The sequence below is a fragment of the Stenella coeruleoalba genome (genome assembly GCF_951394435.1).
Source record: "Stenella coeruleoalba genome assembly, chromosome: 3".
In the NCBI taxonomy this organism is placed as follows: Eukaryota; Metazoa; Chordata; class Mammalia; order Artiodactyla; family Delphinidae; genus Stenella; species Stenella coeruleoalba.
In genome coordinates, this window is record NC_137148.1 from 102,583,163 (window position 1) to 102,598,344 (window position 15,182).

At 45.9% G+C, this 15,182-nt stretch overlaps 1 protein-coding gene across 1 annotated transcript in view; it reads right to left on the reverse strand.

The window, feature by feature from the left end:
* The window catches only part of ZNF608 (zinc finger protein 608), a 1,156,357-nt gene that overhangs the window by 3,172 nt on the left and 1,138,003 nt on the right, over positions 1 to 15,182 (reverse strand). Inside the window, exons 15-19 of the mRNA XM_079918637.1 lie at positions 6,908 to 6,995; positions 3,936 to 6,390; positions 1,843 to 2,260; positions 1,010 to 1,253; positions 749 to 830 (exon numbers count right to left, since the gene is read on the reverse strand). Of these exons, the coding sequence (XP_079774763.1) occupies positions 749 to 830; positions 1,010 to 1,253; positions 1,843 to 2,260; positions 3,936 to 6,390; positions 6,908 to 6,995 (3,287 nt within the window). The remainder of the gene's footprint in view (positions 1 to 748; positions 831 to 1,009; positions 1,254 to 1,842; positions 2,261 to 3,935; positions 6,391 to 6,907; positions 6,996 to 15,182) is intronic.

Genomic DNA, 15,182 nt, shown 5'->3' on the forward strand with positions numbered 1-15,182 from the left:
GGTTTAGAATCGACCCAATTTCTTCCTAGAAACAACTTGCACATGGGGATCAGGAGAAGAAGGAGTTGTAGAGATTTCTTTCAGGTCAAGTTTTCTGATTACTCTTCTATATTAATTACAATTTGTGAGGGGAATATATCTCACAATTTTAAGCCTATCTTTATACTTACCTCCACTGAGAACATACATCCTAATATTATATGTTAATATCAAGCAAAGCAAATCATTGCCCTACGCCTCCGGAAGTATTCCAAAATCTCTCCATCTCTGAACACTCAGAGAAGCTCCAGTTCTCCCAAATCATACTTTGGTTAAGGATCGTGGGTTTCCGAGACATTTTTACCCACTAGAACTTAACCACTCTTTCGCTAAAGTTCTTTTTCTTACTTGAAAACAATCTTCGCGCTAGGAGTACTCTTAGGAAAGGAGTCATGAATCATCTTTCCCGGTTTCTTTACGGAGTCTCAGGTAGGCACACTCAGACGCACATTACAGTGCCCATATTTTAATTTATTCCGAACTTTTCTTTTCTAGGCAAGAACTACCACATCCTTTGTATTTTCTCTCTTCCCAACAGTCTCTAGGACTAGCAATTGCACTTTTATGGGGGAGGTGGGTGCGTGGGAGTGGAGCCGTCTTTCACAAAGACACACGTCTGAATCACTTCCGCAGAGCTACAGGGATGTGTGGAGGAGTCAAGGTCAAAGCAGAACAGAGACAGCCGCCACTCCTTAGCCAAGTGACTCACTCTGGCACACGAGTGCGACACAAATATTTCGCGCCCAAGGTTGGTTCCTATGAATTTAAATGTCTGGCTAACAAGCATCCTCCTGGGTAAGCAAGGTATAGATTTTCCAACGGAAAAGACTGCTGCTACCTTACACGCTTTCACAATTTTTCCCCCATGTATGAAAGCATCTTATTTTTGAACATGCCATTCTTTCCATATTAGACTAAAACAGCACCCTGAAATCACAGCTGGGTTCCAAAACCATTTATATTTCAAGACTGTTCTCTAGCTTGTCTGCTTTTCTCCCCCTGAAACATAGTACTTGTTAGTGATGACAAAAGGAGGCATACAGCGGGAGACTTGCTGCGGTACTGGCTGGCGTGCTGGTGGAGCAAATCCAGTGCTTTCGATTCAGTGGTTGTTTTCGTGGTGATGCTAGGGCTGGTATTGACCTTCTCTGCCTCTTCTCTCCCTGACATCTTCCCGTAAACAGGGTAATGAAATCCTGGCGAGAGATAGGCCCCTGCAGATACACAACAAATGCCACATCAAGTTACAGACGACATCTTAAAAAAAAACCCAAAAAACAAAAACCATTTGGATGACATGAATTTGGGACAAGAGTCGGAGATCTTCAAGTAGGGAATAGTGCATTAAGAATGGGCTACGTCATCGTTAAACTGTATCTAGGTTCTCCGATTCTCTTCTCCCAGTTAATTCATCCTGATGATCAGAGGTTTCTAAAAAGAAATGAGCTTCCAGCCATTTCATATGTTTATGTGTCCGTTTAACTCCAAGGAATAGTAACTGTTATGATTATGACAGTAAGTGCTCAGAATATTTTCCTAGGCCATAAAGTATCTGTCAGTCTAATGGCTGCAGCAGACCATCAGAGCCTATGGAAACTAGAGCTAAGGACTCTTGACATTTCGTCTAAAAAATGAAAAATCTTCCATGAAATCCATTTCATCTTTGGGACTTCTTTAAGTAGCATTAAATACAAGCCAAACAAAGGTCCCTCTTGAAGCATCTAATTTATCCTGAGTTTTAAAATAGCTAGTATTTGAACACAGCCTCTTCCCTCCAATACAGTGAGAACCCGTGACACGTACCAGGGTAACTGTGCATTAGGACGGGAGAAACAGCCCGGTATGCAGGGTGGCTGGGGTCATACATCTGCGGGTAAGGGTAAGCATGCAAGTACTGTATGTAGGACTGATGCTGACTCATGGGGGAGGAGACGGCCACTCTGGCTCCCCGAGAGTCCTTCCAGTTCACGGGAGTCTTGCGATCATCGTTTTTCAGCTTGCTCTCATCCAAGGATTGAGAATCAGGACGCTTGGCCTCTTTGGGCTCCTCTTTGATGCTCGTTAACGATACGGGAAGGCTGGGCACACCACCCTCTTTGTTGGGGGTTTTCCTGGGACTATCCTCTTTTAGTTTCTTCTCTCTATCGAGTTCTTCTGACTTTTGCGGGTCTAGGTATTTGGGTTGGTATACATAATGATGCCATGTCCTTGAATCTGGATCCTGATTTTGGGGGAAAAAAAGAAGACATGTTTCAAAATTTCAATTTTCAAGAAAAACTCATTCATCACCATGACAGCACGATTACTATGACTTCTAAGTGAACATTTATTTATATGCTCGCACTGTGCAACGAGCTTTACCGCCTCCTCTCACAGAGGAATAATGTCTGAGGTAGGCATCATGAATAATCCCTTTTACAGAAGACAAAAGCTAAGTTTTTCAAGCTCAAGTAATATCAGGGTCACACCGCTGCCCAGTTCGTGGAGCTGAGCTTCGAAACTTAGCTCCGCTGGAATTCAGAGCTGGGCTGTTAAGGTCAATTCTTAACATTAGGTAACATCCTCAGACATATTTAATCTAACCTCATTTTCCTTTTAACATCTCACACAGGTAAAAAGAATTCAGAAAACTCAAGCTGATAACAATGTTTTACTTACTGTTTAAGTAAGTTTTACTACAGTTTAAGTAATTATTATATCAATTTACATCATTTAGAGGGGAAAACTCTTGGTTTCCTAAGACATTTTCTTCACCTACTGCAGCTGAGGCTTAATATAACTGCATCACGTCTCATTATGTGCTAACATCTCATCTTAATCAAAATTAAAAATTAACAGGACACATTATGGCTTTTCTACCAGGAAACAAAGGCATCCATCAACCTCCCAAATTGTATAGTTCTAATGCAGCCCTGTGAAGTCACAGCTTGATTCGAGCCTCCAGAAATGGGGAAACCGAGGGTCCTTAAATGGCCTTTGTGACCTGCCCATGCCATTCATGATATAAACCCACTGGGTATCTGGGGTTAAGGCCCAACTCTGGGACAGAAATGAGCATGAAGAAAGGATTCTGTTGCTCTGATTCACCAGGGACCTCTAAGCCCCCCTCCCTCTCAGTGGGGGCTGGGATGCTGGGAAATACCAGAATTCATACTCGTGGGACTGCAGCTGAGTCAGGACATCTGAATTGTGACAGAAAGTGCTGGCACATGCGTGGTTTCACGGTGACCGATTTTCAGGTGTTGTCACATTTAACCTCAGACTGGCTGACCAGGGGGGCTCTGGGGTGACTGCCTGAGGCCCATCCGCCCAGACTCCCCGCTCTCCTCACAAGCGAGAAGCTCTGAGCTCTGCTCTGGGGTCCTTAATGTAGAACGTAAAACGGAACTCTAGGCACCTCAAGACACCCCGAGTTTCATTAAAAAGATGAGTGGGAAATGTGAATTTAAGGTCCCCATCTTCATATGCCCAGAAGATGCCAAAATGAATTTGAAAATGTAAAAGAACAAATTGTTTGAGTGCTCAGACTCAGAATCTCAGAGTTAGAAGAGAACTCAGCCACTGTGGGGTAGAATTCCCTCACTCTGGACTCAGAAAGAAGTGAAGGGACCTCATCAGAGTCAGTTAGTTAACGGCAGGGAACATGAGTCTGCAAAGCACATGGCCAAGGTTCTTTTCACTACACAACATGACAAGGAAACAGTGAGCGATGTACATTTCAGAGGTACACAAGAACTCCCGAGAATTCATTGAAAATATTTTTCAGGAGAAGAGGAATCCAGCCTAAGGAGCCCTTGGGTGGACTTCCTGTGAAGAACTCTTAACCAGATCAAGCCCAGCCAGGTACACGCCTCAGACTGCTCTCTCCCTGTGGGGACCACACTCCACAATCTTACTTGTTTAAATCTCGAGGTTGGGTCTACACCTGTCTGCTTCATAGAGTCCATGACAGATTTCATTTCTACAGCTTCCTTAATAAGCTGGTGGTTTTCCATCTGCTTAGCTTTGAAGCTGTCGGCCTGAAGCTGCTGCTGGTGATTGGAGAGAAGCTGTGATTTACCTGTCTCCTCAGATTTATTAGGCACTGACGGCCCTAGTTTAGAATGGTTTTTGTTAGGCTCCGGAGTAGAGGGAGCTTTTGAGATTGTGGCCGATGGCATGTTTTTCTGTTTACTGTCCTCTTTGCCCAGCTCTTTCAAGGGGAGCTCATTTTTCCTTTCACAGTCTCCTCTCCCAGTTTGGGCCATTTTCTGCTCTGCCAGCCTCTGGTCCTCATAGTACTTCTCATACTGCTGTCTATAGGCAGGGCTGGTGGCCATCAGAGATTTCTGGTCCATATAGAGCCCGTAGGCATATTGGCCATAATACAGTGACTGAGCCAGGGCCGGGTGTCTCTGCGTGATCACCGATTGGTGCTGAGGCTGTAAGGATGCAGAATTATGGTCCACTTTCTTGGCCTCGAGCTGCTCTGCCTTGTCTTTCTTATCTGCATCTTCCTCAGACTCCTTCTTGATCTTCATTCCCTGCGCGCTCCCGCCGTTCCCAGCTACAGGGGCACCGACCTGCCCAGGGTGCATGTAACTCGGAGAATAATAAGGATCGTAGCCATGGTAATAGGGAGAGTGGGACTCTTTCATCTGAGATGATTGTGCTGTCGTTGAAGAATGCCCTTTTACAACACCGTCCTTACTGGAAAGGATATCTGACGGGGAACTGGCCTTGGACCTCACGCCCTCCGACCTGCTGTCAGAACCGCCGTCATCGGCAGCATCAGAGATGTCCGAGTAGGCAGGGCTGCTCGTCTTGGCTGCGGAGCTCTCGGCCCCATTCTGGGTCAGCACGTGCAGCGGGGCCACGGGCGCCTGCCCGTTCACCAAAGCGCTGCACTCCATCCTCGAGGCACTCCCGATGGAAGGGCTGGGAGCGTTGTCAGTGAAAGTGTAAACCTTATCAGCCTCGGCTTTGATACTGGCCATCCGACTCTCTTGTGACTCGGACAGTCCGTTCGCCAGCCCTTCATTCTTGTTGAGGTGGTCCTTTAAAAAATGCCCAGATACATCTCTGCCAGCCCCCTTGGCGTCCTCTAGTTTGCCCAGCTTCGCATCCGTTTTCGGGCTCCCCGTCTCCTTCCCTTCTTTGTCCTTCAGCTTCCGCTTCTCCTTTTTCTTTTTGTCTTTGAGCGACACGAGCGCTGGGTTCACGGTGACGGGCTCCCCCATAATCGTGGGCTTTGGCTGAATGGGCTTTAACGGAGGACTCTTTGGTGTGGCCTGGACCGCCGTGGTTGTGAGGGAGGGCAGTCCGGGTATGGTCCCCGTGGTGGTGCCCGTAAAGGCTGCGGTGGGAATTGCGATTAGCTGTGGCGGCGTTGGGGCCGGAGCAGGGGCAATGGGCCGGGCACTTTTAAGCTTAGAGAGGTTTTTGTCCATTTTGCAACTGTTGGCTTTTTTGCCCTTTTCTTTCTCTCCCAAATTTTTCTTGTCGATCAAGCCTTCTGCTTCCAGTTTGGGCATTTCGGCAGCCAAACTGCCGTCTGCTGCCGAGCAGCTGTCTACGGTGGCCGTCATGTTGGAGATGACGGGAAGGTTGTTGAGGTCACTGTTGAGGCCCTTCTTTTTGCCGGAATTCTTCCCAGGCTTCGATCCGATAACAGAGCCCGGGCCATTGCTCATCAGCTCTCTCTTCCCCTTGGGGGTTCCGGGGGGGTTCCCCGAGCCAGGGGACACTGGCGCCTTCACCTGCTCGTAAGTCGATACACTTGTGCTTGGCTCGCTGCATTCCAGCGCCACGTTGCTCAAGGCCTCCTCACAGTCCGAGATCTTGCCCTCGCTGTCCGGTTCGAACTCCAGCTTGTTCTCTGGGTCTAAGTGGGCGTGAGCCTGGTGGTACCTGAGGCCGTTGATGTGCTTGTACTTTTTGTTGCAGTTTGGGTGTGGACAATCAATCAACACCGGAGAAGAGCAGCCCTGGTCCAAAAAAGTCGTCTCTGGTTTCCCTTGAGGGGTGGTGGGAGTGCTTCTCGAATTTGTGCGGACACGCTTCCCGGGCTTACTGTCCTCGGAGCTGGAGTTCAGGTCTAGCTCCATCGGAGGCTTGTTTTTCCTTTTGTTGGTGGAGGAGGGGCTGGCTTTGATGTCCTCCGCAGCACAATTCGGGGGTGTCCTTCGCCCGCTGGCATTAAGGCTGCCCCGCCTCCCTTTCCCATTGGCCCCCCCTCTGTTCTTGTTCTGCAGCCCTCTGGACTCTGTGAAGCTGGCCTCTGAGCCCGGGGCAGCTGCGGTAGACCTCGCTCTTTTCCCCCGGCCCCGGCCCCCTCTCATCTCCAGGTCGCTGGTCGGTGACTCGCAGAACCTAGGGAAGCAAGTAACAGATGTCAAAACGAGCATCCCCAAAGGAGCCGAGTGAAATCACAAGGCACGCAATGCAGCAAAGAGCAGACAACACCCCAGCAGCTTGAGGGCTGGGCCCAGATAAAGAAAAGTCACCCAATTCTTCCACTGACAATTTCAACACCTGCGAAAGAACAGGCTACCAATGGCTTATGTTCTTCCTCAGAAAACCAGCTCGGGTAGCTAAGTTTCCAATCCAGTTCAAATTCCCATATTGAGAAAAAGAAAACAAAGGAGAAAGAGAAGGGGGCAGGAAGTAGTGATCTCCCTACAAAAAAGCAACCCAGCATCTGCATTTTACTGTATTCAATCCTGAATTGCTCATTGCTCTTTTGCCTGGTTTCAATTACAAACTGACTTTTATGTATTATTAATCTCTCTCTGTAGTCTCCTTGCAAAGAGAGGATGGGGGAAGGAGAGGGCAAGAAGAGGAAGGAGGAGAGGAAAACAGAGCCTGAAATCAAAGGCTCCATGCCTACCTGGGAGGGGCCCAGTCGTGCTTGGTGCAGTCCAATAAGGTCCCTACGTAAGTTTTGTTCCTCCACGTGACATTGACCACTAGGACACCTGCAGGAGTGGGGAATGAAGATGGACCAAGGTTAGCACAAATTACCCTATTTCCAGTTCATTTATTATTACTGTTCTTTTTACCAGCAAAGCTCTATTCTCATTTGCTTTCAAAAGCTGTGGTTTGCATTCTTCCTCTTTCTGGTTTCAGTGACCTCAAGCAAAAACCCACAGGAAATCATGTGTGTGTGTTCACGAGCATACGCGCGTGGTACAAAAGGGTAAGGGCTGCGTGTGAGAGTGTAATCAAGATACTGCTGACAGAAGGAAATGGTTTTTGCCATGTCCTGCTGTAAAACAGCAACACTCACCTCTTAATTTTTCTATTATTACACATAATTGCTTTCGTTTGGCAAGCAGCCAACAAAAACTAAGCCCCAGTTACCAGTGCTTAAACCAGAAGGTGACTGAAAGGGATCGGTTTTGCTTCCAATTCAGCAATATAAAATAACGGTGATTTTTATTTAGGAAAAAAATGATGCGCGTGCACAAAAATAGGTCTAGAAGGGGGGAAAGCGGGAGCTTGGAGTTCAGATAGCAGACAATCAGCTATGATTTCTCTTTCCTAATCCTCCCCTCTCTGGCTTTGTGAGACAAGAATCAGCCTTGGTATGGTATCTGTTTCACTGTTTGGTATTGTTTCATATTAAGGACTCCTAAAATAGCCCTCTTAAGAAAATAAATGTGCACAATAGGTTTGCTCTTGGGGTTATCTTTAGAATCAACTTTAGTAAGCATTTGCCACAGAGGATTAGGAAAAACAAACAAACAAACAAACAACCTCAAAACCAACACGCTTGTTTCCTGCAAGCCATTCTGCTTTTCCCAACTGCTTTGCAGACAGACAATTTAATTTAGCGCTGCATCTGTGAATTACTAAACTTAAGTGCACTTAGTATACCAAATGTCACAGGGAAACAAAATATAACATCCTCTTTATTTCTCTAGAGGACAAGTGCCGTATTTTTTTAAACTCACTCCTTTAAAGCATACAGTAAAAGGACCTAGATTTTGAGACACACATAAAATATTAGGGTAAAGAAATAAAGTATTTAAGTGTGTCTTAGTTTCTATAAAGCACCACTCCCCCTTCTTTCTTGGAAACACCAAGGGGCAATACTCAAAGTCTATTTCTAGCTGGTTTACTCGCTTGCTCACTGCCGTTTTGAATTCTGCAGAAAATCTGTACTGAACTCCTTTGTGGCAAGGGACACCTCACAAGGTAAGACTCATTTCCTTGGGAATGTCTTTAACAGCAGGTAAAATATTTGCATCGTTGGGACTCATAGTGGGGAAGAAAGGATCTCTTTCAAAAGGCCCAAAAAGAGATTTAAAAATTGTTTCCCATATGGTCTGTGTTACTATTACTTAGGTGACAGCTGAACTTACTCACTATATCAGTGGGGGGCGGGGGGGGGGGGTGAGGGGGAGTTAGCACGAAGCAAAGCAAGCATTTCCTCAAATCATAGTTGACTCCATTCTAATTCCTTCAGGGAAAAAAAAAATTAAAGCCATTGAGTATAAAAATTCTTATTGAGATGAGAATCGATGGTAATTAGGCATTTGGTCAAAATGTGCACAAGACGGAACAATTGGAGGAAAGGATTCTTTATGAGCACATCCCTTCAGGAAAAGGGAGCGGGTGGGAGACAAGGCGAAGGGGAAGACGAGCTGGTTTTCTCATCATCTGCTCTCTGGGGCACTGTGTGTGGTGTCAAAGACCTTTGCAGCTGCTTAAAATTCTTTAGCATGTCAGCTATATTTACAGTGCAGGAATCTATCTGTAGTGCCAGAAGGGTACTGCATTTTAGCTTTAGACGCAATAGGCTGAAACACCGCGTTCCAGACTCCCTGATGTAGCACAAATGTATAATTAAAATTGCTTGAAAGGAAACATGAAAGAAACAACAAACCCTCCATTCTTACAGTAATAAAATTAAAAACAGGAAAAGTCTGCACAGACACTTAACATTTGTCTGCAGTGAAAGGCTTTTGTTATTGCTTTTCCCCAAAGGGTTTCGCGTTTCCAGCAAATGATGGCCGCGGATTGGCCGCCGCCTGCTGGGAACGCCGGCGTCTGATTGGCTGAGCCGAGGGCGGCCGCCCGGACCAGCGAGGCAGCAGCCCGGGATAAAGGAGCATCGCCAGGGGAAGAGGCGGCCGCGGTGGCGGGCTCGCCACGAGGCGAGGGCGCGCTCCCTGAGCCGGGTCTCTCTTGGGGACAGAGGGCTGCCCAGCTCCGTAAATCAACGCGGGCTGATCCGTGTGTTGAAAGGCTACTGTCCGCGTGACCGTGCTGGCTTTCCCAGCACGACCCACACTGCGCAGCTCCACGCACACACATCACGCCAGCCGGCTCACAACCGTCTCAGCATCAAATTCCTGGTCTCGGAACAGGACAAAGGGAAACGTGGGGGCCGGAGAGAAGGACGGGACCCCAACACAAAGTTAATCGTTGGTTAGGTGGGGTTATCTGGTGAACCTGTCCCATGGGAGAAACACAAGTTGAAACTTCCACACTGCAAAACTATTCCCATCGCCTGACACTATTTCTTGAAGCCACACTCCTATCTAAGTACAAGTGACAGAATTATAAATCATTATCATTCTGGAAAAAAAAAAGTCTATTTTCAACTTCAAAGGGCCTCAATAAGTCAGCCTAATTTTCCTAGAATCCCTCTATATTTTAAAAAATGTTCAAAATAAATGCTCTACTCCCTGGAAGATTTTGAACAGTTTCTTAATTAAATACGTGTGCTTGGTCTATTTTTCTTTATATGCACAGTCCACAATGTCACGTAATATTTATGTCTGCCTAGAATTCACGTGCGAATACACGCACGCACATGTTTACGCAGCCAAATCTGCTCTGTATTGGAATGAAGGCTTAAGGAATGCTTCTCATATAAACTACAAAGTGTACTGTTTCTTTGTCAGGAAGTCTATGTTTAGACAACATCCTATTGTGAGGGGCCGAGTACAAAGGTAATGTTTAGTTCTAAAAGATATAAACGGCTTATTATTTTGGAGTCACAGCATCTTGAACACTTTGTAACCCACGGCCATATAAAGCAGACTATACTTTTTTAAAGGCATAAATGCCCAACATGAACATGAGTCCTTCAGAAGCCCAAATTTGAATTTTATAAACCTGGGCATGGTTACTTTTCTCACTTATCATAGATAAACTAAAAACAAATGTACATTTATTCCAAAAAGAGTTAATATTTCTCCAACTACACACTTATTCCTTCAAACATCTGGGCAATTTGCAAGGTGCTGGGGACACTCTGTACAAGTCCTTTTCATCTTTATCTTCTCAGGTAACCCACCAGATTTATCATCTTCCCTTCCCACCCACAGACTGGGCATCATCTTTCTCAAAATGCTAATAATGCCTGCCCTGTAACACTTTAAATTTGAAAAATATCTTCAGATTATTACCAATAAAGTAAAAATAAAGCTGAAGAGAGCAACAGATGGTTTGGGTGTGCTTCCCACACAGGGTTTTCTTCTTTGTATTAAGGGTATGTCTTAGATACTGGTACACAATCTAAGCTGCCGCCGCCACAAAGCATATTAGCTACTGGACACTTAGTAAGAAGGTGGCCTGTGCTCTATAACCTGAGCCCTTTCCTTACCTCTATAAAAGCCAAAAGAGCCCTGAGATCCCACAGGGATTCCACATTCACAGTGTTCTCTTATCTCCTCTGTCAATACTTTGCAGTTAAGTGTTCCCAGAGAGACGGTCAGGCCCATTAAGCATTTATTGTGCATCTACAGGGTATACGACACTAGGAACCTATCTGATGCTACAGAATCAACCATGTTTTTTGCCTGTAACTCCATACAAACTCTACACTTTTAAGAGTCTGCAAATTTGTAGCCGAACATAGGGATACCCTGTATTCCAGAAGTGGAAGTATGGTTTGCATATTACCCATACTAGAGAGTAGGCCCCTTAATCGATCTCATTAAACTAGACCCAGGATGTGACTTTCATAGTAACCGCCCTGCCCACAGTCCCTGCTCAGAGGGTAGTCTCAGGAGACTAGGCTCCTAGACCACTTATCCTAACCCTGGCCTCCTCTGACTGTTCCAGTGATGGGCAACTGAAGCAGAGGTAACTAAACAAGGATGTGCTTTGGGAATCTGAGCTAGTGGTATAGAAGGGGAAGTTGATAACAAGAGGAGAAACCTGTAGGTCACAAGCTACTGAAGGGAGAGAGGACCATGATGGAGACAAGGATATAATAGCTATGAGACAGAGGCCAATGGGTAGTGCAAGGCCCTCATATTTGTGTGTCCCTTTTCCCGCCTACTTCCTCACTGATGGGGTGGAGGGGGGGGGGGGGAGGGCGGTGTCTCACCAGGACCCAGGACTGTCCTGATATTTTCCAGTCATCTTGTTAAAAAGTCATCCCTGGGCTTCCCTGGTGGCGCAGTGGTTGAGAGCCCGCCTGCCGATGCAGGGGACACGGGTTCGTGCCCCGGTCCGGGAAAATCCCACATGCCGCGGAGCGGCTGGGCCTGTGACCCATGGCCGCTGAGCCTGCGCATCCGGAGCCTGTGCTCAGCAACGGGAGAGGCCACAACAGTGAGAGGTCCACGTACCGCAAAAAGAAAAAAAAAGTTGTCCCTGGTTCTGAACTACAATCTGTCTTTGAACACCTAGGTCCTGGCTGTGCCTTCTGATACCCTACAGACAGTCCACTTGACAGCCTTTCACCCACGCAAGGTCGACGACCATGTCGATATTCCCTTTGCCTCCAATTGCCCTCTTTTTTTTCCTCCAGCATAACCAAGTTTCTTCAACCATTCTTGTTATCACACTTTTAATTGCCCTGGGAAAAAAAACCTTTAAAGATGGACTTGACCAAATCCCCAAGGAAAGTTCAGGTTTCTAATGAATCAGGACCAAGCAGAGACCACGTCTAACGTTCTCTCTTCTATGAATCCTCTCCAGACACACAGACCACGCATACCGCCAGAAAACGGCCACTCCCTCCTGAGTCCCCACTATGCTCCATCCAAGTCCTCTCCCCAGTGGATGCTCTCCAGAATCCATGGTTTCCCTCTGAGTCCACAGCTAGACACTTTCTCAGCCTCCTCCCTACCGGTTAGACGTGCTCCTGTCCCTCAGTTCTATGAAAGGCAAGTGAACTGATAAGTGCCGCTGGCAGGCCTGACCCAGAAGCATCTCCTGTGCGTGTGCCTCAGACCTCTTCACCTTCCTGGCTCGCTGGCGTGGAGACCAGAGCAACCCGGCAGGCCACAGAAGATGGCAGAGCCTCCGTCAGCTGGGACCCTATGACTAGGAGAACCCGCATCCAACAGGAAGACCGAATTCACTCCATTAGGTGAGCAGCAAATAGACTCTTACTGTTTGAACACTGCAGAGACTGTCTTAAACTACACGGTCCCTTTAAAACCTTACTCCAGTCATATACACAAGAGGCCTGTCTCTTCCAACCCGACTCCACTCCTTGAAAACATGAGTACTGTCTGCACCTACCGTACCTGTGGGCACAGTGCCCAGCACATGGAGGGAGTTCATTCGACTCCCAGGGGCTACGAGATGATGACTGAAGAAAATCGAGATGGGAATGCTACCCAGTGTCTTCTTTTCACGATTACCATACTTTTCCAATAAGCATCGTCTCGCACTAGCTTCAAGATGATAGGAATTCTCCGTGGAGAGATTTCGCTTTGAAGATGTTATAAATATGGTTTATGAATTACTGTTTCTGGGATTTGTGAAGATGTTTCCTCAAGAACTGGGCAAATGCCTGATTTCCCAGCGGATCAGCCTAACTCTGTTTATAGTAGAGTTTACAGACTCTTTCAGAGTTTTTAAAGTGCCTCACCCCTGGGACAGAAGTCTTTCGCCAAGCACTGCAAATGCCGAATTTGGAATCCGACATCGTTTTTTGACCCTCTTATTCACACTGCCACATCTGGATGGCTTGGGTGTGCACTTGTGCAGTAAACAGAAACCTCACTCCAGTAACACCGAAATGGAACCCATTTATGCCACGATCCTTTTTTTTTTTTAAGTGTACACATTTCTTTCCTCCTTTCCATTTTTTTTTTTCTAGTAGAAACATTAGTGACAATAGGAATGTCACAATATGCTGTTTCCTGAGTACAGGATAAAGTTCATGTATTTAGGATATCACATTACTGTCGATTTTCATACAATGTGACTATTGTACAAGGTAGGATTTATCACCACTCCTCTGTACTGAACTCCCTCCTTCTAAAATTCTGTTGTGCCCAACACTGGTACTTTTTAAAAAGCTGAGTCTTGTCTAGTATCCTTGTTCATGTTTCTGGCTTCAGAGCTTCAAACCTTCAGATAGGTCTTTCTTCAAAGGACAAAGTTGAGTTTATAATCATTGGGGGGAATTTTAAATTCACAACTGGGTTGCCAATGAAGTACCTGACAGCCAAAGAACAGAGGGACCTTCCTATTACCTCTGCCAAGGACGTATGGAGCACGAGAGGACCAGGAAAATAAGTGTTGTGACATGACCAGAAAATGCAGTATTTTTTTTTTAAGAAAGAGCTCTACTGCTGGGCTGAATGTTTGAAGAGTCACTTTAACCACATCCTGTAATCAAACCATCTGGAACACAGTGCTGCGATTAGTCACCCTGAACAGTGGGCTTTATCTGAACAAATAGTGTAGGCAATGGGGTTGGGAGATAGGGCAGTAGTAACAAGGGGAAGTGTAATGAACGCTTTATGCCCTAGTGTGCCGCCGCCCCAGTCATAAACCCCAGAGACGCACTGCTCTGGTGTTAATGTCCTGCTTTTATGAAAGCACAGTGAGCTTAAAGATTAAAGGAATGAAGGGCTAAAAATTGCTGGTTCGGATAGATGTTCTCTGCCGGCGGCTGGAAAATGCCGGCACCACGCTGTCTACGTTAATTATAACCTCTCCAATGACAGTTCAGCATTCCTAGTAGGGTTCGGTGTTATTTTCAGGACATTAGGAACAAGGTCCATTTATGGGAGGACAGTTATGATTCTTTATTTGCCAGAGGTTAATCTGAACACTGAGACATTTCTTTCTGGTTCGTCTAAAGCCTTTCCATAAATAACAAGAAAAAATGTAAGACCTTAATTCAAATAAATGTGTTAAACCAATACCAAAAAGCAATGGCAAAAGGCTGTTGTAATCTACATTTGAAAAGATGATGTTCTTTCTTACTTGACTGTGCTTATCTCTTTCAAAAGTACATTTGATCATCAGGATAGAATCTATGGAAATCTTAAAACAAAACAAAAAACCTGAAAGGATTCCCCCCCACCATCACAAATACATTGGATAAGCCCTAGAAGAGGGGGTGGGGAAACTTGGCTAAAGAAACCCTGTTTCCCCATGGGTCTTATGGTTTAATACACAAAAGAACAGAAAGCCACTTCCATCACTGTCACCTCCCCCGCAGCCTTTGTTCTGAGGCCTGATGAGCTGTATTGATTTGGGAAAATCATTGAGCTTCTTGGAAAACTAGACTCTCGCTTATTCACTGCCATCTATTTCTTTCCCGTGAAGACAGGTGGTCGATACCCAGTTGACTGGTCAGCGCAAAGAAGCTCTCGCTGCTTTTCTTTTCTCACTTCCCTAGAAACGTTATCCTTCCCCTCTTCTAGAAAATACAATGGCCTGTGAAGAAGTCTTGTGGGTAAAAAGGGGGAGCAGGAATAAGGCTCTTTTTGTAAGGCACCACCGGGAACACAGAAATGCTGTCCCACACATTTGCATGGGAGCCTGCACCATATATGTGGATGGTGACAGTATTTTCACTGACCAAGAATTACACAAGTTTCAGCCTTCATGAAAACTTTGATAGCCCAAGATATAATTTTTAAAAAATCAAAACAGATTACTAGAGCTCAAATAATATTTACTAAGAGATGCTTTACTTCTTTTAAATAATCAGTACTTATGTTTTAGCAAGTTTCATAGTTCACAGGTGTCATTATAGACATTTCGGGGTAGAGCCAGGCTGCGTCCAAAGCCCCCTCACTCCCCCCCCCCCGCCCCTGTGCTCCCAAGAAGATGCTTTTCAGGTTGTGATCCATCAGGGCCCAGACAGAACACAACAGGTAAAAGATAAAAGATGAAGGAGGGAGAGAGAGAGAAGGGACAGAACAGAAAACACACAGTCTCTGAGACAG